This window comes from Bombyx mori, chromosome 7 (genome assembly GCF_030269925.1).
Source record: "Bombyx mori chromosome 7, ASM3026992v2".
NCBI classification, from domain to species: Eukaryota; Metazoa; Arthropoda; class Insecta; order Lepidoptera; family Bombycidae; genus Bombyx; species Bombyx mori.
In genome coordinates, this window is record NC_085113.1 from 11689104 (window position 1) to 11717085 (window position 27982).

Genomic DNA, 27982 nt, shown 5'->3' on the forward strand with positions numbered 1-27982 from the left:
GACGTCCGATCCTCTCCGAGGTCAGAACCCGGATGAGGTAGGGGGGTTACCGCGGTCAACACTACAACCAGACGGCGCGGCTCACCCCAAGGACGCCCAGCCGACGGAGCCTTCGAGGCGAATCGAAGGCTCTGAAACGTCGGCCGTCTCGGTACGGCAGCCCGTCAGGCCGCCCAGACAGTGCCGCTGGTGCCCCGGAATACCCCGCTGGACCAGAACCAGCCTGCCGGGTCGGGACGCGATACACTGCCAACCGGTCGCTCTTTCGTAACTCCTTGGCAGCGCGCTAGAGTGCTGGTAGCGCGCCGCGCGGCCTCTCCCCCTCAGGTCGCCCCTTGACCTTCACCGGGGGGAAGCCGCCATCTACAGGGGCCGGAGTCGGGCAAAGGCCCTTCTCCGGCCCCCGGCTCGGCGGCGACGGATAGGTGCGGAGAGGGATGAGCTCTCCCTCTCTCGTTCCGCCGCCTCCTTCTGCGAGATGGTGTACTCGCAGAAGTCGAGCATCGCCTTCCAGGACTCATCGCTGCCGAGCATCGTGGCCACGACGGTCGGCAGCGATAAGTCCGGTCCTATTTGCGAGACAAGGACACGGCGTTGCTCCAGCCATGCGGGGCAATATGCGAGCGTATGCTCGACCGTGTCCTCGTCGCAGTCACAGTGGTGACACTCCATCGTCGGTTCCCTCCGGGCGATGCGATGCAGGTACCGGCCAAAACACCCATGGCCGGTAAGCATCTGTCGCTGTAAAGCCTGACTGGTCGCCTGCACTTCATTGATGTATGCTTCGATATTTGGGAAACATGATAATTTCAAATTAAATAATTTTCTTAATAAAGTGAGTCGTCTTAGCAGTCCGCCATCGGCGTAGGCCTTTTCTAACGCATCCTATGTTTGTTTTGCCGTTACGGCACCGGTAACAATTGGGAAAATGTTTTCTTCCAAGAGTAGACATATTTTTGCTCTTGCTTTACTATCTCTCTTTTTAAATTCAGGAGTATCAAGTGTGTCTGTACTTACACAGCCCCATAGATCACAATCTGTGAGAAACATCTGCGTCGCGAATGCCCATGTTCCATAATTGGATTGTCCACGCAATTTTTGTATTGTGGACTGCATGGTCGCCAGTATATATATAATCCAAATACTTATTTATATATTTATATAAAGGTACCTGGGCCCATAACCTGTGGTAATTATGTTAAATAATGAAACATAGTTCTTCGGATGTACATACTGACTTTTTTATTCTTTACATAAAATTATACGTCTAACAAATTGTTGCTAGGCAACAACTATTCTTCTTAATATAAACTTATGATGGTTACATATACTAAGAAGGCCAGTTCTAACAGGTACAAATCATACAAACATTCCTTAACAATAATTAATTTTTATATACAGATATTAAAAATAATAAAATTAGCAATTACTCCCCCCATTCCAGGCATAAAAAGACATTTTGTTTAAAAATGCTTCTATGTCTAGTGATATTTTCATCCTCTATCACCTTCAACATCTTTGAATCGATAATTTTAGTTACATATGGATTCGTCGGCCACTTCCAACATCCTTCAATCCTTTTATTCAGTGTTCAACCACACTGAATATGGTGTTTAGCAGATTTTTTTGATGCGTCCTGGAAAAAGACTTTCTTCGTCTTGAAACACACAAAATGTTCCCACTTCATACCATTCTTTTTGGGCAGTTGTAACTAGATTTCCACTGGTCTTAACTATGTATTCTTCCATTATTGTCTCCAACTCTTTATCATGGTCAGTGACATCCATCTCCATTACTCGTTCATTCTGTTGCATTTAAATTGTTGAATTTTTTCGTTTATTTCTTGAGATTGCAGTAGGAGTGGCGATAGTCACCTCTGCCATAATTTCAGGGATTGGAGGATAGGATGGTATATCATCCACAACCTATTCTTCAATTCTGTCCATTTTGGAAGTAGGGCTTTTCCGTTCATTGTGTTCTTGAGCTGTTGTTACTATTAATTGAAAGGATTCATTTTGTGATGCCTCGCACTCTGGCTATACATTATAGAATTACTGTTTAATTAATAATCACTTCAATTTGGCCACCAACTTCAGGTGTTACTTCTTTTTCTATCTCTGATTTCTTCATTGTTTTTTATGTTTTATTTATTTTGTTGGGATGGATGAAATATCCAATAGCATTGCCAGCAAATTCTATAGTAAAACAAGATATTCTGGAATTTTTCACCAGTTCAGTCCTATGCGTTCAACCTCTTTTTCTAACCTCTTGAAGAATTCATTCACCATATCTTCATTTACTTGGGTGCCTGTATGGGAGATGTTATGTGCAATTTTTCTTTAATAGCAGGATTTTGTTCGTATCTAGGACTATTATCTTTGAAGATGGGAACTGGTTTGCCTATGTTATCTAAGTACCTTTTAACTAAAACGTTATGTTAAGACTAGACTAAGACGTTATTAGTCTAAAATCTTGTAAACCAATCCGAATACCCATGTTGCTTAGTGCAAGCAAATGCTCCCTAAAAATAATCTCTTCTTCCATTGATAAACAAGTAAGATGTCCCATGGGTTTGTTATGTTTATTTTTAAGTTTCAGATTAATTGTGCTTGTAGGTATATTACAAAACTTGCAAACTTATCTTTGGCTTAATACTCCAGACCTAATTTTTTCAATTGTTTCATTTAACATTTCTTTGGTGTAATTATACCATATTTTCATACATCTGGCTCTTTTATATTACTTTTTTGTGGCATTCTACTAACATTGGGAAACGCATACAAAAAACTGTGGCAGTTCAACTCTAAACATTTTCATCTAAAATGACACATTCTAATGATTTAAATATTGTCAGACTAAAGACAAGAATATTGCCAATGTAAAATTATACTAAAAAATATGAATACTTTGGTAGTTTTTGCTTAACAGGGTTTTAGATTTTTTACCAAGAATTTTTATTTAATTTCTATTTACCCAGGGGATCCTATTCACCCTGTTATGCGGTATATGAAATAGAAGGTGTGTAATTTTTTTATCCAGATTGGAACTCACGACGGAGTATTCCACTGTGATGAAGTCCTAGCTTGCTTTATGCTGAAGAATCTTCCTCAATACAAAGATGCTGAGATCATCCGCACAAGAGATCTAAATAAGCTGAATGACTGTGATATAGTTGTTGATGTAGGCAGTGTTTTTGACCATGAAAAGAAGCGTTATGATCATCACCAAGCCGGTTTTAATGAGACCTTGAGTACCTTGAGGCCTGAACTCGGAGGCAGCTATAAAATTAAGTATGTAGTAGTAGTTTATTTATTAACTGAAGCTAGTAATATTTTTTAATACTTAGTAATACTTTTTTGTTCATAAATATCAACAGGATGAGAACTCTAACTTTATTTAAAAAAAGAACAAAGAGCTATTAATTTCATTAGCAACAACAATAAATGTTTAGGCAGCATGAGTTACCTACGTATTGAGCCTGGGTGGGAGGCTCTGATTGTCTATGGGTTCTGTTAATAAGTACACCAGATGAGCCGTGAATTCATTCAATGTAGCAAATAAAAAATTTAAACTTACTGGCTTAGCTATTAAATAGACAAGTCATGGAAAGATAAGTCATATACAATGTTCATATCAAATATGTCGTATCTCTTTTCAGACTTAGTTCAGCAGGCCTTGTGTATGCTTACTATGGAGAGGACATCATCCAGCAACTCAAAGAAGAGTCTACCTCCTTGACAAATGAAGACTTGAAGTTAATTTACAAGAAAGTTTATGAATCTTTCATTCAAGAGATTGATGCTATTGATAACGGAATTCCAATGACAGAGGAACAACCGAAATATGACATTCATACTCACTTAAGTAACAGAGTGAAAAGACTGAACCCAGAATGGAATTCAACTCAGGAAACCAATGTAGATGAATTCTTCAATAAAGCAATGGCTTTAGTTAGTGAAGATTTCCTATATTTTACAAGATACTACATAAACACTTGGTTTCCAGCCCGAAATTTGGTCAGGAAAGCTATTGATAATCGTTTTCAAATACACAAGTCAGGAGAGATTGTGGTATTCAATGAAAGGTTTCCTTGGAAATATCATTTGTTTGATTTGGAACAAGAATTGGGGATTGAGCCGCAAATCAAATATGTGCTATTCAATGATAAACCAAAATCTTGGAGAGTTCAAGCTGTTCCAATTGATCCTATGAGTTTTGTTCTTAGGTAATATAGATTAATTAATTTATTTTTTATCAAGCTCCTGCTCCTTGTTAAGATGGGATGGTAAAAGGACATGGTACAGCACTTTATCAAACATATGCATGCAAAAAATCTTACTTTTTGCACCCAATATGGAGAATTTAATATTCCCTTAATATTAGCATACTTATAACATGATAATTGACCAGCAATTACTACTGATAAAATAGTCATATGTATTATTTTGAAGTAAGAGGCTCAATAATCACTAAATTCTATTGTGGTGGAAACTTGGGTTCCACTTTCAACTAAATGTGTAAAGATAATAATTATTTGTTTATTGATTTAAATTATGTAAATGTGCTTAATATTTTAGGAAAGCATTACATAGTGCATGGCGTGGAATCCGTGACGATAATCTCAGTTCAGTCTCTGGGATTGAAGGATGTATTTTCTGCCACAGCAATGGTTTCATTGGTGGTAATACCACATTGGAGGGAGCTTTGAAAATGGCCATTGCCAGCCTAGAAGCCAACGAATGAAATAAAACTTTGGTTAGTTATTTGTTTTTTTGTTTTTCAAAAACCTGCGGCATTGCATGCAATTATTCAGATTTGTATGTCACCAAGAAAGTATTACAAGTTTCAATATGAAATTGTCGTTTTGAATATAAAGAAGCGATATGAGAATGAACTGTCAGTGGTGTATTTTGAGTTTTTTATCATATCGCACCATCGTTGGACCAAGAACATAATTGCAATTTTTGTAATTTGTACAGGAGAGCCATATAAAAATATTTTTTGCATTTAATTTGATCTTGCTCTGTTAATATTGCACTAAAGTAGTTCTTTTTGGCATGACATAAAGCATATTATGTCATTCTCAGACATGTATTACTCATTTCTTTGCGGCTAAAACAACTATCAGAATAAAATATGATGTCTGTATCAGGTTGCTTATTAGTAATATCTTCCAAAAACTTATAAAGGCATGTTCCTATCTCATTAGCTCCACATTTTGCAAGACCTTTATGTCAAAAAAAGCATAATTTGTATCATCGTTGATATTTGAAACCTTAAACTAAAATAAATAATTAATTCAGTGGAAGACTGAGGTATATTATAATTATAAAGTTAAATTAAAAAAAAATAGCAACTCCTACCGTAAAATTGTAGTAGTTGAGCTTTGACTTATAAAAAAAAACTGACGATTGGCCAACTGGTGGTAGGAACTCTTATGAGTCCGCATGGGTAGGTACCACCACCCCGCCTATTTCTACCGTGAAGCAGCAATGCGTTTCGGCTTGAAGGGTGGGGCAGCCGTTGAAACTATACCTGAGACCTTAGAACTTATATCTCAAGGTGGGTGGCGCACTTACGTCATAGATGTCTATGGGCTCCAGTGACCACTTAACACCAGGTGGGCTGTGAGCTCGTCCAACCATCCGAGCAACAAAAAATTTTTTTTGGTAAGACTGTAAGTCAAATATGACTACTATATTATTAGAATCTCTCAATTTGCTTTGTTCTATATCATTTTCAAGTTCCAACCGGGCCACACTTTTTTCTTCAAGGTGTAATTTATGCTTATTCATCAATGGTACTTTGTCGACGGCGTTTTTGTATGCTTCGCATTCATCGCATTGGTCTTTGCGAGGTGCAAATAAGCCTAAATTAAAATGAGTCTTAAAAATTGGATGGTAAGCGTCATAATTGATAGTTGGTCTGCTAACTTCTTGTCTGAGTCTTTGATAGCTGTATAAAATTTGACACCCTTGGTCCCATTTTTAGGTGCTGTGATCGCAATTTTCACAATTTTACAGGGATTTTTTTAATAATGTTATCTCATATAACAGTGCTATTAATCGTAACCACAAATGAAAGTAATAATCATTGTTAACTAAGTAAAATAAATTAAATTTTGACGAGTTATGGTTTATAAAATTTATATCAGTCAAGTTTGACACTCGACGTTGGAAAAAAAATGTACTACACTATAGTCCGGTCTATTTACACATTCAAGTTTACATAAATTCCCATAAAGCTGAATATTGGCATAGTTGTTCAAAACATCATTATAAAGAAAATCTCAAAAGTCCTCATCGTTCCGAGGTGTGCTAAAAATTTGGCACGGGGTCAAAGGTCAAAAAAATGAGTTTTTTGCGATTTTTAGCGAAACGGTGAGTTTTTTCGCAAAATTACCCCAGTACAAAATTGTAGATCACAAAATTCTCTACAAAAAATATATCAATAATTTTTTTCCTAAAAGCCACCATTTTGGAGATATAACGTTCCGAAAAGTTGGATCAGTCGTAATCCCTCTATTTTGCACACGTTTCCACGCCACCTATGAGGTAGTGTACAAAGCGCGTTTTTTTTAACGTGGTTTCCCCAGTAGGCCTATTCCACGGGTCTGCTGAGATTTTATATGTTTTAAAACTATTGCAAAATAATATTATATATTATAGTGGGCAAAAACAACGGCGGTGTAATTAAATAAAATACTTAAAATAAAAAGTTAGTCGTCTGATTCATAACTGTCCAAGATTTCTGTTTCTTCTTCTTCTTGATCTTCTTCTCCTTCTTCTTCCTGTTCATCCTCTTGTTCTTCTTCTTCTTCTTGTTCTATTTCACACGTAAACTGCCCCAATAGCGATTCCTGATCGGTATCAAACGAATCTTCAAGAGTTGGTGACTCAACATTCGAGCATGATCGGCCTTGACAGTGTGTGCATGCCAGGGAACAAAACAGTCCAACTTTTCTGCAACCACATTTTGCACTACACCCTTTCTTGCAGTTGCAAAATATTGTGTTGAGAAGTTTCTCAGGTGCTGGTGGAAGTAAAGTTTGAACTGGCTCTAGTGTATTGTCGATCAACTTCCAACCCCAGTCTTTAGGGTCCAGCTGATTACCAAGCCACACTTGAACTTGGTAATATACCCGAAACAGATGTTGATGAGCAGCTACTGAGGTTGGAGGAAGAGAAGCTAAGTTGACTTGTTTTTTATTACGCGTATTTTTCACGAAAGATGTGTATCGCAACTTATCTAAGCAAGTGGTTTTTTTGGGGGCTCCGTACATAGCAAGAAGAAATTGAACTCCGTTGGTGATAACATGTTGTTGAGTTGAATTACTATTTTTAAAAACTTCAGCACATTGTAGTAAATCTTTTTTTTCAAACATTTTGAAAACTGTTGTTTTTCCTCTCCTGTAAAAAGCAGATGTCGTATCGCAGCCAGTTATTGCGTGTAGAAACAATACATGATTTTGACATTTAGGAAAATTGGATAAACTGTTTGATGAATATATTTCCGATTGATTTTGGGCTTTTCCGGGTTTAAAAAAATAAATAATTTTTTCAGTTGGAGTTCGAGCAGTAAGCAAGACGAGTAAATCAACATCCTCACCAACAACAACAGTTGTATTTGTCACACTGAATTTCTTTATCGCTGTTTCAATAATCAATACATCAGCATCATCATTAGCTTGTTCAACGGATATATTCTCAGCAGTAAATTTTGCTTTCAACATCGAAATAAACCTAGATTTATTGTGATTATTTGCAAAGAATTTCTGTTGACTGGTAGGAACTGTCATTGATTCATCGAATATAATATCAGAAGAAGTTGATGAAGCAGCATTTCGACGGCGTTGCTCTGCTGCTTTAATATTTCTCGTATAATCATCATATCCGTCAAATACGACAGTAACTCTGGAACCAAAATGTCGACGTACATATTGAACGTATTTATCTAAGATAACGTTAAATGTTTCCTCGCTATCCCACACCACTCGATGTAATAAGAATCCTCCGTCAATTATGTACGTTGAATTAGTGTTATTAATATCAACATTTATAGTCTGAAAACAATCGTAAATAGCCGACTTCTGGGTCTTGCGCATTCCAATGTCATCAAATAATGTTAACGGATAAGGAGCTAATTCATACTCGAAATATTTCTCAATTTCATCTTGAAAAGCCGCAGTAACACTCATACGTTGGAATAATAACACTGGGTCAACAGGTACTTTTTCTTCGTGAACTTTTACGGTGCTACTCATAGCTAAAAGAGGAACAACTTTGTCAGCGCGTTTAAGTTTAATATCTTTAAATGTCAGTCCAGTTATTTTAGCAATAGAGATAAGCCCAAGTTCACGTGCTTTATAGCAATTAATTGTATTATCACCAACGACACCACTTGCAATCGAGATGACTTTGTTAACCTCTGGGAAAGGATCATGAATCGAGAACCACTCAAGAAGCATTCGTATGTCTTTAGCGTCTTTTTTTACACGTGAATCACTGGCATCAACATGCTGTTCAGTCGTATCCATCCTAACATTAGCAAGATCTTCTAATTTCTCACAAACTGTGTTCATTGCATGCATGCTGTAAACCCATTTACTGATTACACTTTGTTTTGTACTTCTTCCTCGAGCAATACCTCCATCTGTCTTCATGGCTTTCATCATAGACTGTTCGATAACCATGTCTGTAGAAGTTCCACAACTCAATTTATCTGAGCGTCTCACGGTGAAAAATCCTTCGGTAAATTTTTCGTAAACTTCAGGATCCATCGAGTCCTGTAATTGCATCATGTCTTGTAAATACAAGTGTGCAGATTTAGCATATGGAAAATGTCCTGACGAGTGGAAATAAGGTAACATTTCTTTTACACAACTTAAATGAGCTTTCCAGTCCCCCATACGCTCAGCTCTCAAAAATTCTTTTGCAAGTGAAACCATATTAAAATATTGTATCCAAAGTTGCGCTGTTGGTCCTCGTTCCTCAAAATCTTTCAATTTCATATTAAATTTATGAAGTAAAGCACCTGATACTTCATTATCATTTTCAATATCTGAATATGAAAGAGTGCTATCTAATATATGGTCAATATTTATGATTAAATCTGCTCCCATGATATCATTAATATCTATTGTTTTTAATATTGTAATTGCTAAAGCCAGCTGGAGTAGTGTATGTGCTCGAACAGCTCTTGCGTAAGCATGACCATTGAGCATTTTTTCTAATGACTTTGGTGCATAGATTTCTGAGAGTACTTCTTTTATCCCGCTACCTTGCATAATATAACCAATTGCTCCGAGATAAGACATGAGTAGATGAAATCCTCCAAGTCTGACAATAATCTTCGATACTTCAGAGCCGTCAGGTGCGGCTGATACAATTTCTCGAGCTTTCGCATACAAGGGTTGGTCGAAAGTCACGATGCATACAGTGTGGCCGTAACGTTTCGCGTTCTCTAATGCACAAAGTAAAGTCGTATAGACAGTATTATAGTTACTAGCTGGTTGATGGATGAATGGTAAAAATGTAATCTGAGATTTTGAATAATTTGTATGGTAATTTGTTAAGCGCTCAATAAAACCGTTCCAACCAGGTAATGATGTATTTTTCCACTTTCCATAAAACCATACTACATCAGAATTTTTATGAAAAGATACTGTTTCAGTTCCATATCCAAAATCTTGGACATATATTTTACTGTAACCAACTACATCACTATTCTGATAGATCTGTATTGGCACATGAGCTTTTGCTTTGAAGTGTTTTGCTGAAAGAACTTCTTTTATTCGTTGCATAGGTTCTTCTAGTAAAACAGAGTGCTTTGGAGTTACAATTTGAATTATACCCATTATGTGGAGTGAATTGTTACCATCTAGCGTATTAACATTTATATCAGCATTATCTGCAACGTATTGAATAAGTGTGCCACTTTCAGGTGGTAGGACATGAGGAAGAGGATGAAAAACTGCTGCTGACTCGTACATCAATGTATCATTATAAGAAGCACACAAACCAAAAGACGACAAAATTTGTATAAGACGCTTAGACCCGAACCTCCGATGAAAAAAAACTGAAAGACCTAACTGTAATTTGGACTTGAACGATCTTGGTCGAATAGCAGTCATGATACTATGACAAATATTGGTGCATACTAGTTTTAAATGATCGAAATTTGATCGTTTATTTTTTAAGATCATTTGCTCCAAAAAAAATGTCAGTGACTGAGGGATGTCATTATTTAAATCTTCAAACATTCGACCTGGTGGAGGGTAGTAGGAATTATCAAATACCGAGGATTGAATATCTTCTCGAATAATAGATGCTGCTGCTTCTAGAGTTTTTAATCGTTCTTCTTGTTTATTAAGCAGCTTAATAGTCCTGTTATCTAAAGTTAAAATTTTGCTAACATCTTTTAACTCAGCCAAAGTAAACTGACAGTCATTGCTACTCTCAATGTATGTAAATATTTCCTGCATTGCCAGATCTGTTGCTTCATCTTTAGGACGACCAACTGTACCGCCAGTAGTCGGTTTCAAAAAAGAAGTATAACATTCTTGGTGATACTTTGCTTCAGCAGCAACTAAATCATAGTCAAATTCGATTCGAGCAACAACAGCTTTCGATATAGCATCGGAACGAGTTCGTGCTACTTCCAAAATTGAATGTTTGAATTGGAGTGTACTTACTTGACAAATTTTACTGCGACGATCTAAGGATTTTTTTCTCTGCAACTCTTCATTCAATTTATTGCCACAAAATAAACATAGTTTTTTAAAACAAAAAGCTGAATCACTTGAACGGGATCTAGTACGAGGAGGACTACTTACTGTAGATCCTGTAGATGTTAGCTGTTGTTCTTCGCGTTTTCTTTTGATGGCAGCAGCAATAGAACACTTCCGCGTATAAATTTTACGACAGTTGCTATGTATTGTCACAGATTTTTGTTTTTTAAGAAATTCCGAGTATCCATCATCTCTTTCAGCACTTGCATTAATCAGTGTCTTCATACCACGATCAACAGTTACAGTTTCACTTTCAGTTAAAAGATGAGTACAAATAAAACAATATTCTGACATTTTTCTTATAAAAATCTAAAACGCACAAAATAGGTTAAAAGATAGGTTAAGATAAGCACATGTTTTCCCTACGCAGTGGCGCTCAAGACTAACGGTATGTATTTCATATATTGGGCATGCCAACATAAAGCAGGTATACGACCCTAGCCACGCGGACAATAGAATAAAAGACAGATGTTATCCCAAGGTTATACTGACGTACAAATTTAGGAACGGGGTTTCATTATACCTGAGATTCTCGTAGTTTAACTTATATTTTACATAAGCAAGTTACAATAAATAATAGCGAACTTATTTTAGTTCTATTACACCTTTAGTGACTTTCATATGTGGCGTACGTGTGCAAAATAGAGGGATTACGACTGATCCAACTTTTCGGAACGTTATATCTCCAAAATGGTGGCTTTTAGGAAAAAAATTATTAATATATTTTTTGTAGAGAATTTCGTGATCTACAATTTTGTACTGGGGTAATTTTGCGAAAAAACTCACCGTTTCGCTAAAAATCGCAAAAAACTCATTTTTTTGACCTTTGACCCCGTGCCAAATTTTTAGCACACCTCGGAACGATGAGGACTTTTGAGATTTTCTTTATAATGATGTTTTGAACAACTATGCCAATATTCAGCTTTATGGGAATTTATGTAACCTTCCTCCTGATTTTAGGCTTAAATAGACCGGACTAACTACCTATGGCAAGTTTTTTTAAAAGATGGCCCATTTAGTCTAGATTTCAAAATAGTACAACACTTGCCACTTTTCTTTGCTATAAAACTGCTAATTCGTATTTTTTGCGAAAGAAACTCCTGGAAAATTTAATCAAAATAAAACGGTAAATTATCGTAAGACTTTATTATCCTCCTAAAACTAAAGCAGATGCTCAAATTGTTTCCCTCCAGCACGAATACAAGCTCTGCATCGCCTCAGAAATGACCTGTTCACCAGTCTTGCAAATCTCCTCGCATTGATTTCTTCTGATGCTGCATCAATTTTTTGGCGTAATTCTGTTACATTTTTAATTGGTTTTGAGTAGACCTTTTCTTTTATGCATACTGGATTCAGGTCTGGGGAACGAGGGGCCATGAAATTGGTCCAAAGCGTCCGATTCATTTACCGGGATATAATTCGTTTAAATATTCTCTTACAGGCCGGGCATAATGTGCTGGGCAACCATCTTGTTGATACCACATTTCTCTGTAGATGTTGAGTGGTACATCTAGCAATGTCGGTAAATCATTTTGAAGAAAATGCAAGTAGGTGGCGCCATCTAAATTTTCAGTCAACTCAAATGGTCCAGTTATTTGACCATTTAATATTCCTGTCCACATGTTGACTTTAAATTGGTACTGGGATCGATCCTCACGCATCAAATGCGGGTTTTCCGTATGCCAACCATGAAGGTTATGTAAGTTTAAATAACCATCTCTTTTAAACGTCGATTCGTCAGTGCACAAAACTTTATTTAGAAAATCCGGATCTTCACGAATTTTCGCTAACATGGTTCTGCAGAAATCAACTCTGGGTGCGTGATCACGTGTAAACAAGCTCTGCACACGTTGTCCATGGTAAGGATGAAAATCGTATCGTTTTAAAAATCGATGTGCGGTACTCTTTGCCACACCCGTTGCAATTTCAATCGCCCGTACTGAGGTACTGGGGTCATTTTCAACTTCATTCAAAACTTTAACGTCGTAGTTTCCTTGAGGTCTCCCACCAGATGTACGAGCACTGGGTAATCGTCCTTCCGAGTATGATGCGTGCACATTTTGGATAAATTACTTTGATGTCCTTGTAGGTGTAGATGACTAAGTTGCAGTATGCTCTGCTTGAGCAGAGCCCTTGGATTTGATAGTAAGATGGGCATATTTTTTATAGACAATATCCCTTGCATTTTTCCAAGTAAGGCACAGTTATTATAATAATTTTATGTCTTGTCACATGGCTCCACTAGCTAATCATATCCATTGGCATATTTTGTTAGAGCAATTTTTTTCATTTAGTAAGTCATGGGTTGGTTGGTTCAAAAGAATTGTTTTAAAGGCATGGGTGAATTAGGGAAACCAATTATTAAATTCTTAATGTATTATAAATTTATTTGTTAAGATTTTTCAGAGGATAAAACTCAAATATTACCTTAATTTCCTGCTAACTCATTTTTTCTGCGTGGTCTGCGATACCATTGGGGATTATTGGTATATGGAATTGTAATTTTTGTGTACACACTTCGTGGAGAAGTATAAACTTTTCATGCACTATATTCTCAATTGCTAGTAGGAGGACAGCAACATTTTTACAAACTGCATTCGCACCACTTCCCGCAGGACATTCACATTGGGATTCTACAGGATTTCAATTTTTAAACTTGATATTAACTTCATACTGCAGGCTCTTTATCGTTTTCCTGCAATATCCTTCTTCATAAGTATATTCCCCAGCGACAGACAACCTGGCCGGAATAAATTACCGGCATATATAGAAATAATCAACTTTATTATTGTAATGGGGTTGGCAATTGCCAAAGTGGCGCTAGTGTGGATGGTTCTCATAACATTCACTATTAGTATGGGCGTTTATGATTAAAAAATAGTTTTATACATAACGACGCATTGGTTTGTGCCAAAATGTTCAGAAATTAGAGTACATCGCTTTCCGAAGGCAAGAAAAATAGAAGACTGTGGTTAAAGGCTATTCGACGCGAAAAAAGTACTCCCTCAAACAGTTCGAGACTATGTCGTAAACACTGGAAAAAGGTTATTGATTTTTTATTTGGAGAAGTTTGCATAGTTATAGTACAGATATTTATCATACAATGTTTTTTTTGAAAACATTATCATAAAAGGTATCGGTATATACCTTTTTTTTTTTTTGGTCAGGAGGAAATCGCCGGACTTCCGCCCTCCCCTGGGGATGGAAGGCGGGGCATGTCGGAGTCGAACTGACTAAAACCTCCTGTCGCTCAACAACCCGCGTCCGAACCTCGCATGAGACAGAACCCATGAAAAGGCAAAGGGGGGAAAGTGGAGCGCTTAGTGTGGAGCACATCTCTCCCATCACCCTCCCCCTCGGGACGCCGGACCAGCGGTCGTCGCGCCACGACCACCAGCCCTCTCGGTCGGCAGGCTATCTGGAGCCCGCCTAGATGGCGCCGGTTAGAATGGGTTATCCTACAGAATACCCCGCTGGGTCAGAACCAGCGTGGGTCGAGGATAGCCGGCCTTCCATCACCCGGATGCTCTTGCGTAAAACGCGTGCAGAGCAGCTTGCACGTCGTCTTCTTAGGCCCCCTTCGCCGGTCCCCAGACCGACATATGAAGGGGACCCGATCGGTATATACCTAGTCAGGTCATAAATTCTGTCACATGTTTAATGTAAAATAATTGAAACAAGTTTATTCAGTATGTAACCATTCATATACCAAAATGAACTTAACAAAACATAGATTCTTATGACACTAAAGTTTATTCAAAATGACCTCCGTGATTTTGAATACAGGCCTTCAATCTGCGCGGCCAGTCGTCTATCGCAGCACGAACGAGGTCCATGTCAATATCTGCGGCTGCCTTAATCAAGGATGTCTTGAGTGACTCCAAATTGGAATGAGGCTTTGAGCACGCCTTTTCCTCCAAGTGTTGCCATATCTTGTAATCTAACGGATTCAAATCTGGACTGTAGGAGGGCCAGTCTTCGTGCCGGATGAAGTCGATTTCACGCACCGCCAGCCAGTCTTGTGTGCTCTTCGCTCTATGAGCTGGCGCCGAATCTTGTTGGAATACCCAGTGCCTGTTATTGAACATGGTATGAGAAACAGGTTCCACAAGGTTCGTCAGGACTATATTTTGATACACAACTGCATTCGTTTTTAAACCTTTCTCACAGAAATGTACCTCTGTTAAGTCCCAATAAGAAACTCCCAACCATACCATGAGCGAGGATGCAAAATGACCTCGTTGGACACGCGGAATACGGTTGCTCGCTTCTTCACTACTGTGTGCGTACACCTTATCATTTTGTTTGTTGTAGCTCTCTTTTACGGTAAAAAATTTTTCATCCGAAAAAAGAATTTCCCGATATTTTTTTCCCGCGTACCGCTTCAACAAAGCGCGGCATCTCTTCAGTCTCAGGTCCATTAGACGAGCATTCTAACGATGTCCTGTTTTTCTTCGATATGCCCGAAGCCTTAAGTCTTCATTTAACACCCTTTTCACCGTGGTTCTGCTTAACCCCATCTGAAGGGCCAACAGTTTCTGCTTACGTTTGCAATTTCTTTGAATTCGCGCCTTCACAGCTTTTATCACTGCTGGAGTCCTAACCGACCGAGGGCGACCACTTCTTGACCTGTCATCTACACTAGAGTCTTCATTGTATCGTTTGATGGTACGGTAAACGAATCTTTTGGTTATATTCAAATTTTTCAGTATGTTAAAAATTTGAATTGGCGCGTAACCGCAACGATGCAACGCAATAACTGCAACACGGTCTTCTTTAAGCGTCCACTCCATATTTAAAAATGAGTAAAATTCTAAAAGTATACATTTTTATTTTCATGAACAATTCGAAATTCGAATTCAATAAACTTTTTTGTTAAAAGAAAAGTTTTTACTGTGCGACAATACTTATGACCTGACTAGTTATACAGGGTGGCCCATAAGTCCTTTGATATGAAAAAAAATTTATTAAAATAAAACTAATTACATTATGAATTAAATTTTTATTTACATAAAAAGCTTAAAAAACGGGAATTATTTTTTTAAAATAACATCTCCTAAATGTAATCCGTTGCGATCACGGCACTCTTGCAAACGACGTCTAAAATTGTCGATGACTGCGCGGCACGTCACTGCTGAAATGCTTGTCATTTCTCTGCGGATGTTTTCTTTTAGGGCCTCAATTGACCGCGGGTTTGTGTCGTATACTTTAGCCTTAAGGTAGCCCCACAAAAAAAAATCCATCGGGGTCAGATCTGGACTACGTGGAGGCCAGGAAATGTCTCCTCTCTTAGAGATAACTTTGCCAGGAAAAAGTTGACGGATAACGGGCATAGCAGTGTTAGAGGTGTGAGAAGTGGCCCCATCCTGTTGAAACCACGTCCTGGCATTAAAGCCTGAAAAGTTTTGCAATTCTGGTATGAAAAACTCTTCGATCATAGCCACATATCGCTCCGACGTAACAGTAACTGCGCGCCCTCTGCCATCCTCAAAGAAGTAAGGCCCTAGGATACCATGGGCTGACATAGCGGCCCAAACAGTCACTTTCGGACTATGTAAGGGCTTCTGATGCTTAAGTTTTGGATTGATGGGGCTCCAATAGCGGCAAATTTGTTTACTAACATGCCCGTTAAGATGGAAATGAGCCTCGTCAGAGAACATTATGTTATTGAAGGAAGTAAACCGATTCAACATTTCATTCGCATAATTTTGTCTTTGAATACCGTCAGTTTCCTTTAATTCTTGAACCAACTGAATTTTGTAAGGGTGCATATGTAAATCTTTCTTCAAAATCCGTTGTAACGATGTCCTGGATACGTTTAATGCTCTGGCGCGCTTGCGAGTTGACTGTGTCGGATTTTCGCGAATAGACTGTGTCACTGTGTCTATGTTTTGTTCCGTACGTGACGTCCTTGGGCGACCCAACCGCGGTTTATCTAACGTCGAACCGGTCTCCTCGAACTTAGCAACCCAGTTCTTAATCGTTTGAAGAGTTGGAGTGTCGTCAAAGTTGTGTAAACCTTTGTGTTCTCGAAATTTACGCCGCGCAACGGTTGCCGAATTGTCGTTTTTATAAAACTCGCGCACACAAAACGCACGGTCCGCTCCGGTAAAACGCTCCATCGCGACTAAATTCCCAGAAACCGAAGTTACTCCCCCCGCTTCCCCTGCACCGCTCACGCGCGCCCTGTTCGTTTTATTCAAATTTTACTTTTCAAAGGACTTATGGGCCACCCTGTATTTAACATATGGTTTATAAAATAATTGTCTTTTTCAACATAAATCACTTTGATGTCCTTGTAGGTGTAGATGACTAAGTTGCAGTATGCTCTGCTTGAGCAGAGCCCTTGGATTTGATAATAAGATGGGCATATTTTTAGAGACAATATTCCTTGCATTTTTCCAAGTAAGGCACTGTTATTATATTAATTTCATGTCTTGTCACATGGCTCCACTAGCTAATCATATCCATTGGCATATTTTGTTAGAGCAATTTTTTCATTTAGTAAGCCATGGGTTTGTTGTTTCAAAAGAATTGTTTTAAAGGCATGTGTGAATTAGGAAAACTAATTATTAAATTTCTAATGTATTATAAATTTCTTTTTTAAGACTTTTCAGAGGATAAAGCTGAAATATTACCTTAATTTTCTGCTAACTCATTTTTTCTGCGTGGTCTAGGGTACCATTGGGATTTCTTTGGTATATGGAATTGTAATTTTTGTGTACACACTTCGTGGAGAAATATAAACTGTTCATGCACTATATTCTCAATTGCTAGTAAAAGGGACAGCAACATTTTTACAAACTGCATTCACACCACTTTCCGCAGGACATTCACATTGGGATTCTACAGGATTTCTATTTTTAAGCTTGATATTAACTTCATACTGCAGGTTCTTCATCGTTTTCCTGCAATATCCTTTTATATTCCCCAACGACAGACGACCTGGCCGTTAGTAAATACCGGTTAGTAATTCATATAGCTCATTGGCTATGCTTGATTTCTTACGAGTGCTGAACAAATAAAAAAATAAAAAAAAAGGAGATTGAGAGTATGAGTAACTTAAACTTGTAAACATTCTATCTATTAATAACTTACTAGTTGAAATACTGCCTTCACAAAACAGACTTTTTCTCCTGGTGTTTACACATTTTTATAGTTTTTTTATGAACATATTGAGTACGTCTTTTATTTTATACAGTCTGTCATCAGTATCAGCAGTTTGGTTGTTGGCGAAATGAAAAAATTTTAGAATCAGCTCGAATCTATTCCGAGGCATAACAGTACGAGCTAGGGGTATACGAGGGCGGCACTGAAAATTTCGGGAATTAACGAAGTGACACAACATTACTATTTAAAAATGTATTTATTGCTTTTCGAAGTATTCTCCGCAGTATATTCTTTTTGTGTTATAAATAAATACCTAATTAAGTTAGCAGTTAAAATGATAACTTTGTTCCAATGTTTGTGCTAAATATAAATAATAGATAAATATGTTCATTTATAATAAAACAAAATAACAATTACATACAAAAAGGTTTTATTATCTTAATACTTCCAAGTTAAGACGGGAAGGAGCTACATCTCAACTTTATAAGTTTCTTTTGCACTCTACAGAGTTCAAAAGTAGGCTTCTATTAGTTCTGTTCTATCCTTGCTATCTTGTACTTCCATAGTTTGAAGATCATCATCATCCATTGCTTGGAATGGTATTTGTACCTCTGCTGGGGTTTCTTGCAAATTATGAATTCTATAGATGTTGTGTAGAACTGCTGTAGCTATTATAACTTTCTGAATGTTTTCTAGTAATAAGCGCATAGATAATGAGATCACTAGAAAACGTCGCTTCCATACACCGAAGGTTCTGTAAAAGATAATTATTGTTTAGTGTATTACTTGTATAATACTTATATACACAGGCGGCACTGAAAATTTCGGGAATTAACGAAGCGACACAACATTACTATTTAAAAATGTATTTATTGCTTTTCGAAGTATTCTACGCGAAATTTGACACATTTTTCCATACGATGGAACCAATCATTGAAGCAACCATTCCATTCGAAAGTTGGGGTCTCCAAAATGGCCGTTTTGTAGGCGTCCACAGCTTCTTCAGGTGATGAAAATCTCTGTCCACGCAATTTATTCTTTATTTTAGGGAAAGTATAGAAATCATTAGGGCTTAGGTCGGGGCTGTACGGCGGATGGTCTAATAATTCTATGTTTTCTTGCTCTAAAAACTCTTTTGTTCTGTGCGCGGTGTGAGAACTCGCATTGTCGTGATGGAGGATGATGCGGCGGTTGCAGTTCTCTTTACGGAGTTCAGAAACGACCTGTGGCAAACAAATGCTAGCATACCATTCTGCATTAACCGTTATTTGTCCCTCAAGAGGAATAGTCGTAACATGGCTGGTTTTGGAGACAAACGTGGCCACCATTTTTTTTGCAACACTCCGTGAACGAACAATTTTTGTTGGCTTTAACTCATTTTCGAAAACCCAAACTCGTGACTGGTTTCTTTGTTTCGGGTTCGTACGCGTATATCCAGGATTCGTCACCTGATACAATGTTGTATACAGCATTTGAGGATCCTGCGTGGAATCTTTCGAGAGTTCTGACGCACCAAGTAACGCGAGCCGCTTTTTGCTCTTCACAGAGCGAATGCGGTATCCATCGGGAAAATAACTTTTTTACACCTAATTGTTCATGCAAGATTATTTGTATTTGACTCATGCCAATGTCTAAAGTTGCCTGAATTTCGCGGTATGTCACATGTCGATCTTCCTCAATCAGCTTACGCACAGCATCAACGTTTTCTTGGGTGACTGCAGTTTTTGGACGACCTTGACGGGGATCATCACTGAGCTTGACACGTCCACGTTGAAACTCAGCAAACCAGCGATAAATTGTGGTTTTGGATGGGGCTTCATCACCAAATGCAGAAATCATCCGGTCAACACACTGTTTTTGTGTTAAACCACTTCGAAAGTCATAATGAATCATCGCTCTTGAATTTTCTCGAGTCAATTCCATTTTCTCAACGACTAAACAAGTTTGACAAAACCTCGTGACAAGACCGAGAATCTTTTTTTAAATAAATAAATGGTATTCGATTTTTAAAACCAAGGAGTTTTCAATTAAAAAGATTTTAATATGAGAGGAACAGTGGAAATATTCCATTCCCGATACTTTTAGTGCAGCCTAGTACCATAGAGTTTGTGGTTTCTCCAGTAATCTTTGATACTTGGTAATTTCACCAAACCCATCCATCCAACTAGAGCCAAAAGTTACTGGAGTCCATAGGTGGTTTCTTGATCCAGCAGAAGAATCTGAAGGTAAGATACACTGTGTTGCGTATAAGTTGGTTTGTTCTGTGATATACTCTAGAATGTTAGGGGTTAGAAACAAGTCATAGTAGTCTATTGGATTCGCATTAGCTAATCCGACATAAATATCCTTCATACCAGAACATGGTACAGTATAATCTATGGCAAGAGGATCATCATGACTTGGCATTTCCCATTTTATGTTGGACTGTTTTTCTTCCATCCACTCTTGTTCAGAAATTTGAGCATCAGTATTACCAGAAGTACTTGGCACGTTTGGTGGCTGGAGTTCTAAATCGACAGGAGCTGTCCTTGATGACCTACGCCGTTCTATTTCAGGCAATGGATGTATATCACTATCCGAAAATGTTGACAAACGCCTTGAAATCCTAGGAGGGTTCCAAATCTGACTGTCATTGTCGTCACTGGTACTTGTGTCACTAAAGTCTTCATCGGGCATAAAATTGGGGTCCTCAACGGGATCATCACTTGAATACTCCATTACAAATCACTTATTTGAACGCTTCAACACTTATACTGTAACAAGAGATAAAAAATATAAGAAAAAACATGAATCAGAATTCATGTATTTTCTTATAATTTCTTCCAAAACGCGGTCTTTAGTCTTAAAACAAAAAAAAAATAGTTTTTACCTGTGTATCTTTTCAGATACACATGGCCTGGGAGGTATGAATTTGAAATGAACTATTTCCCAAGCCACGTGTATCTAAATGTCACACGGATAAAAATCCAAGGAAAAAAAGGGAAAAATGGGGGTGAAAAACAATATATGATATATTATGTAGTTTTAAACACATTCCACAAAAAAAAAATTGTGTTTTTTTTTAAACGCTCACTTAGGGCCTGGCGCTGAGGGTGTTAAGGTCTACCCCTCCCATAAATGCGTTGTATGTTTCTATGATCTTCGGTTTTTGTCGAGCTTCTCCCGCCCGTCTGCCTTCGACCATGTTGTTTTTGTGGTAAGTCGACACTGCACTTACTATTTTAACGTCTTTCCAACAAAGTGCAGAAATGTCATCACAGTGTCGACTTACCACAGTGCCCCGATTAACCTTTTATCGACGGCCTTTATGGCGTCAGGTATTTGTTTGCGACGCCGGCTTATGGTGTCGACGACATCCGTTTTACAGGTTTTTAAAAACCGACAAAGTTCTATTGAATTATAGTAATTGTCCATAAACAGAGAAAACCCCCTGTGTAGGTAACTTTTAAACAAATGTAACACAATTTTCTCGGTGCAAGATTTAAACCCATAAATAATGGGAAGGGAGCTCGTTTTTCCTGTGTATACCATGATGTTCAGGACACATAGCCAGTCGTGGCCTCGCAGAGTTCGTAACTCTTTATTCCGAATCGTGCTGCTTTGGATCGGATACACTGCCTCCAACTTAGTCGGCCTTTCCAAAGCAGCAATGTTTCGTCGAGTGGCAATTTTCTGCGAGGGGCGTAAACGTCCTGAAATTTTTTATTCAAATAATCAAGGAGCGGCTTGATTTTCGATAGTTTCCTTTCTGCACCGTGGAAGTCCGTATCGATGGTATTGTTGTCGACAAAATATATAAACTTCATTAGCAACGTGTATCGATTTATGCTCATGATTTTCCAAAATGCTGGCATGCTTAAAATGCCGGTAGACCAGTACTCGTCTATACGGTTTCGGACGCAGATGCTCATAAGCATTATGACCGCGATCAAGCGGTACAGTTCGTCGACGGACGTTTCCACTCAAGCATTGAGTCGCGATTTAGGGGGGATTCCTCTTTCGGTCTCTGTAAATTTGATATACGATAGTTTCCCAGGCGTACTGGTTCGTGCTGGCCACTATGGACTCCATTAGGGTTTGGTCCCAAATTTGCGAGAATATCGCTAATGGGCTTGTACCCTCAATTTTGGTACCAACCCCCCTCGTTAAAGTGCTCCAGCACGCCTGTAAACCCCGAATAGTCCTCCGACCAGTCATATGCCGTATTTAACGTACTGAGCGCGGGCTCAGCGACGGCTTCGACCTCTTCGCTGCACTCTTCGAAGTTGTCATCTCAAATCGCCTGCAGTTGCGAATTGAGATGACTTTCGTCGTCAAGCTCTTCGTCGTCGGCTTCGTTCCCAGAATCCAAGAGCTGGGCCAACGGGGCGTCAAAAATGTCTTCATCGTTCTGAAATAAAACACCATGCAATTCAATCCGAAACCGAAAAATTTCAACAAAAAGCGCCACACCCGATCAAAAAATACAAACGAATTAGATAATAAACGGATTAGTAGACAAAGGCGGTCTTATCGCTAATAGTACTCAGGGTTCGAGGATATATATATCGACGGTTATATATCAAGATACTTATGGCTTGCTATTTTTAATATTTAAATTTCAAGTCTTAAAATCAAGCCAAAAACTGAAACCTTTATCTTAGAACCCTGATTATCATATTACATAAATGGGACATTCATACACGGCCATCTAATCACAAAATAAGCATAGCTTGTACTTATTATACTTCCAAGAAAAGCCTGAGAAAATAAACCGTATTAAATCCCATACTGTATTATCCCATAAGAAATAAGAATTACAACATACCATATTTCATAGTAAATTGTTAGTCCAGAGATCGATTGTATTTTTAAAAAAATTTAGATGAAATGCCGAATCCGTACCAGTCTGATGGTGTAGAATGATTCGTACTTACAAATATTCCCAGCCTACAATCCTGTTCCTATTTTGTTGTAGCCTGATAAATAAAGTACAAAGACAATAATTATTTATTCATTTCATTATCATATTTCTTCATAACCTAATCATTCGTAGATATACTTACATGATTGTAGGTAAATATTGGCAGATATACTTACATCATTGATTTCCTCAGAGGGAAAAAGATTGGCAGGCTTGAGGCCGTCTACTACTTCCACACCCTCACTCGCGACCAATGTTGTTGGACGCCAAGGCTGTAAAAGCACATATTATTATTATTTAGATATTTATATTAGTTTTCATTTATACAGTTAAATTATAGTATTTATATTTCATTCTACATACTCGAATGGAACCTGAGGGTGTCCTCTCCAGGAGTACATCGTCAGTCATTTGGAGTGTTCCTGACGGTGTCCGCGTGATCTCCATCCCCACGACCAGTTCTGGCCAAAGAAGTGGTCATTGTGGAATTCATTTCTAAAAATTAAACATTTCTATATTCATAAGCCGCGTACCCACCTAAAACAAAGGCTCGCGCGGCAGCCTCGCGAGCCAAATGCCTCGGCTGGTGTGGACGTGCCTCGGGCGCGCGTTTGCTCGGCTGAGCACGGCTCAGCCCCGAGCCATCAGTTGTCGGTAAACTTGACGCGCTCAAAGGTGCCTCAGTGAGCGCTGTGTGTTGTTAGGTGGGAACGGTTAATTGGCTCGCGCGCGAAGCTACTTCAAGTGTACATAATTGTACACAAAATTAAAATTAAAAATGATATGATAGCAAATTGCTGATACAAGTTTATGAATTAACACTCATACACCGTTGGCCTCTGGACTATAACTAGAAGCTAGTCATCAAGCAGGGCACAACCAGCAATCTACTACCACATAGCTCAAACAAGTAATCCAATTATATTCAAATTCCAAATGTGTTGCAGCTCACTAGACTCTATTCTACTCAAATAGAAGTAGTAAGCGAGCTACAATCATACACAATTAACAAAAAATATGAAATTAATTTGTATTATTATTCAAATTGTTACACACAACTATACTCAAATAGATGTCATAATCTACCGTTATGATGCAGAATTAATATAAAGCTGTAGAGTAATAGTATGAAAACAGCGGACCACTTTAGCTTTTGTGCGCTAGGTTGAACTTAGCTAGCGTAGCTGTCCTACTTTAACATACAATTTGTCAGTTATGCGCATTAGAAGCAAATGAACCCGTTTATTAATGTAAACACCTCGCTGCTGCGAGTATCCGTACACTATACAACCACTGTCGCACATTTTTAGCAGGATACGTAATAAAAGTAATTCAAATTCAAACATGGTTCGTTTTAATCATGATAACTAATTAACATTATCGTCGTGTATTGTACAAAATTTAATTTCCATAATTTGATGTGTTATACTTATGAATAAGTATTGTAACCATGGTACGCCTGGGTCCTGACACTATCTATTTCATCCATAACAACTTGGTCAATTTTGTTTCTAGTACGTAATTTTTGCATAGGAGATATTTTTTTCATGTGCGGCAACAACCTTGAAAAAGAACAAATCTTCACAAATTTTTTCTTGACTTTCGCTGCTTTGCAGTTTTATTGCAGTCCAACTTTCTTTCTTTCTTTCAATATCAGCGTCAACGTTTCTTTTCCAGTTCCATAAATTCCTGTCTTATATCTTGTGCACAGTTACGTTTGGTGCTCGTATATTGTATACCTTAGATGATCCAGCTATTGACTGGGGAGTTGGAAACCGCTCATTGTCATTATCACTACATTTCCCATTAAAGCTGTGTCGATCGATGATTTGGTATAACGACTCAAAAAGATTCGATCGACTGAGTGTCGTGTTTATGTAGGTTATTCCTAATATTACTAGTCTCCTGATTCAATGAATCACATTACCTCAATATAGGAAGGAACTGAAATTTAATTATAAAATATACAAATTAAAAAAAGAATGCTTCTAAAATATATATTTATTACAAGTTATAATTTAATAGTTTGCGATGCTTTTTCGGGTTTCAATGAACTTGGTTTTTGGTTAATTTTCATTCTAGTCTTAGAAAAACCCTTTTATATGGCACAGATGTAGAAGGTACACATAGTCGGCGCTTCATTAAAATATATAACTTTTATTGGATATAAAAGACGCTGGTCGTGCCACCATTTTAAAGGATCGTCTGATCTTTTTATCAGTGGCTCATTTAAAAATTTGTATATCTCTATAATACAAGCTGCCGTGCGGTTTTGAATTATGTCACTGCGACTTCTTTATCAAAGTCATCCCAAATACTTTTTTTTGTAACACCCGTCATCACAGGGCGTTGTAGCTACCCCTGACGTGAGGTTAGAGCCCTTTTTTGATCTTTATTTAATTGTTACATTTAACAATTCTATTCTATATTACAATCTATGTCTTTATACCTATTAACTTAGCTTTCGTAATATTTTCTATTTATAATCCTATTACTAATATGTTTATTTTAAATATTCTATACAAAATTTTAAAGACATATTTTTCTTCACTTCTTATTTTTGTTAATTACCTTCATGCATATATTTTTACAATAATTAATGAATACGTTCACATTTTTGCTAGACATGATTTCGCTTATGCTGTCAACCGCTATATTTGAGTCGAGGAGATTTTCAGTATTGTGCCGCTCAATTCCATATATAGGGCATTCTATTATTATTTGGATACTGGAATCAGACTTGTTTGGCTCATAGGCGTACGAAGTATTCTCCTTGCACTTGAATCTGCACCAGTACTCAGAAAGCCCTCCGTGCCCCGTCAGTATTTGCGTGGTGATGCCACCAGGACCAATATTTTTCACGATTTTGTATGCCAACACTGCATGAGGCAAGAAAATCTTAATTACACCAGCAATAGTGCGTTCTTGGTACCCGTGAATTCACTCTCTAAGTGTGTTATTTAATTTTCTAAATTCTAACCTCTCCTTCATACTTCATCCGGGCTTAGGACCGGCAAAATTACATTTTTACAATTAATTAAATACATATGTAATTAGAAAACAATAAACAAATATCAAAATAAAATAAGATATTCTGTACTAAAAAAAAACAGTAATTTTGGCGTATTTATGAAGTTAGAATCAGGTGCTATTTACAATAATTATTTACATAGGTATTATTTACTAAACTTACAAGTATTTCAATTGTCCTTTCAAATGTTTAGCACCATTGTCACTACACAAATGGCCAGGTTTAATTAAATTGTTTTTTAACGAGAGAAGTACGCTTCTCTGTCTTTTCACTTCGTCAAAAGCGTCCAATATGCGCTGTTTTAATTGTTCGACACTAACCGGCTCACTTCTGTACACACGTCTCTTAATTTCACTCCAGAAAAAGAAGTCCATGGGCGTGAGGTCAGGTGAGCGTGGAGGCCAAACTACAGGCCCTCCTGGACAGGTCCACTGGCTTCCAAACTCCGCTGTGAGAAATTCACGAAGCGCGCTATAGTAGTGCGGTGGCGCGCCGTCTTGTTGAAACCAGAGGCCTCGTAAGTTTGGCTATCGGGATATCATCCAACATTGATGAGACCATTGTCTGAAGTCAATTTAAATAATTTTCTCCGGTCAGACGTCCTTCTATGAAGTAAAGGCCAACGATGTTATCATTTAGTATTCCTGCCCAAACACACTAAATCGGTGTTGGAAAGAGTGTTCTCTTGTTACATCGTTTCGAATTGACTACCAATGTTCATTATGTTGGTTAAATATTCCAATACGGGTAAACAAACATTCGTCGGAAAATAATACATTTGCTTCGGTATTGTTCAATATCTAGGTGCCAAACGAAATCCTCGCTACATAATCAGCGGTGGTTAATTCCTGAGATTTCCTGTAGTGATATGGATGTAATCCAGCTATAGTAACAATCGTCCAGGCACACGACTGGCTGATGTTCAACCGTTGAGCAGCGTCATTTGTACTCCGCCGTGGATCTTCTTCAAAATACGCTAGTACATCGTCGTACAAATTTTGTGACAACGTCGGTCTTCCTTGTCCTTGACTATGTGATGGTGCGTGGAATAAACCGTGATCAAGTAAACGCTGGTAAGCATTTACCACGGTTCGCACATTTGGCTGTCGAGCGTTCGGGTACTCTTCCCTGTACATACGCAGAGTTGCACTCGCGTTTTCTCCACTCAAAAATTACGCACGAAGCATAGCTATATACTCCCGTGATGTGAACTGATAAGCCATCGCGTCAAGGAAAACGTAAACAAACAACTGTTGCAGCGAAAAAAAGCATGCGCACACTTTTGCTATCAATTTAGCACTGTTTTTTGTCGTTGCCGTGTGTCGGGGCGCGCCGCGGGCGCAGAGGGAAAGGGGGTGGCGGGCGGGCTTCGACGCGAATTTGCCGGAATTTATCATCCAAGGAGCAGCGCCGCGTATAGTCCCCGGCACGTAACTTGGCAAGAGTCGCTAGATGCGCAGAAGTCGTTTTATAGGTCTCTTTGGGTGTCAAGCGGGACACGGGGAAAGACGTAGCACCGTTCCGAGCGCGCGATTGGAGAGTCAGTCGACCCTCCCCTCCCGCACCGCGTCCACGTTCCGTTCGCTCCCGGTTACACATGTGCCTACAAAGTTGTAGAAACCCTTTGTTTATATTGAGTTTTTGTTACAAATTGTTATTATTGTTTTAAATTTAGTTTTTGTTACGAGTGTTATTGTTTTAAGTTTGTTTGCAATGCCAGGACCAAATACCAATGACCATATAGTCGATTCAGTCACTGAACGTTTTATTATTTACACCAGTGACGACAGCGACTCTTCGTTATGTCGACGATGAGGAGTCAACTCCTTCCACCAGCTCAGGTGCTACCATAAATTTAATCCAAGGGGTAGTACTATTAGTAAATGATAGTGACGACGGCGACACATAATTTTTAATATTAAGTATATCTTTTTAATTATACTTCTTAACTTTTAATTGTATTTTATTTATAACACCTATAACACTTCACGAATTCCTCCTCTCTTTTCTTTAACTTTCTTCTAAACACACAGGCTTAAAAATAAATTATGGCAAATAAAAAATTTCATAAAATAAAATAAAATTATATGCGGGCATAAAAATGACCATTTTTTTGTTGCAATGTACACTATGCGCAACATCACCCCCA

General features: G+C 38.1%; 1 protein-coding gene across 3 annotated transcripts in view; it reads left to right on the top strand.

Moving 5' to 3' along the window:
* The window catches only part of LOC101741804 (MYG1 protein C27H6.8), a 30733-nt gene extending 2944 nt beyond the window's left edge, over positions 1-27789 (top strand). The window contains exons 2-5 of one of the 3 annotated variants that reach the window (XM_038012053.2): positions 3040-3290; positions 3659-4225; positions 4578-4755; positions 9943-27789. In XM_038012053.2, the coding sequence (XP_037867981.1) occupies positions 3040-3290; positions 3659-4225; positions 4578-4743 (984 nt within the window). In that variant the 3' untranslated portion in view covers positions 4744-4755; positions 9943-27789. Of the gene's footprint in view, positions 1-1352; positions 3291-3658; positions 4226-4577; positions 4764-7563; positions 9605-9942 lie in introns of those variants that run through there. The other 2 variants (XM_038012054.2, XM_062669460.1) reach the window with 2 other exon arrangements.
* Positions 27790-27982: the final 193 nt, after the last annotated feature.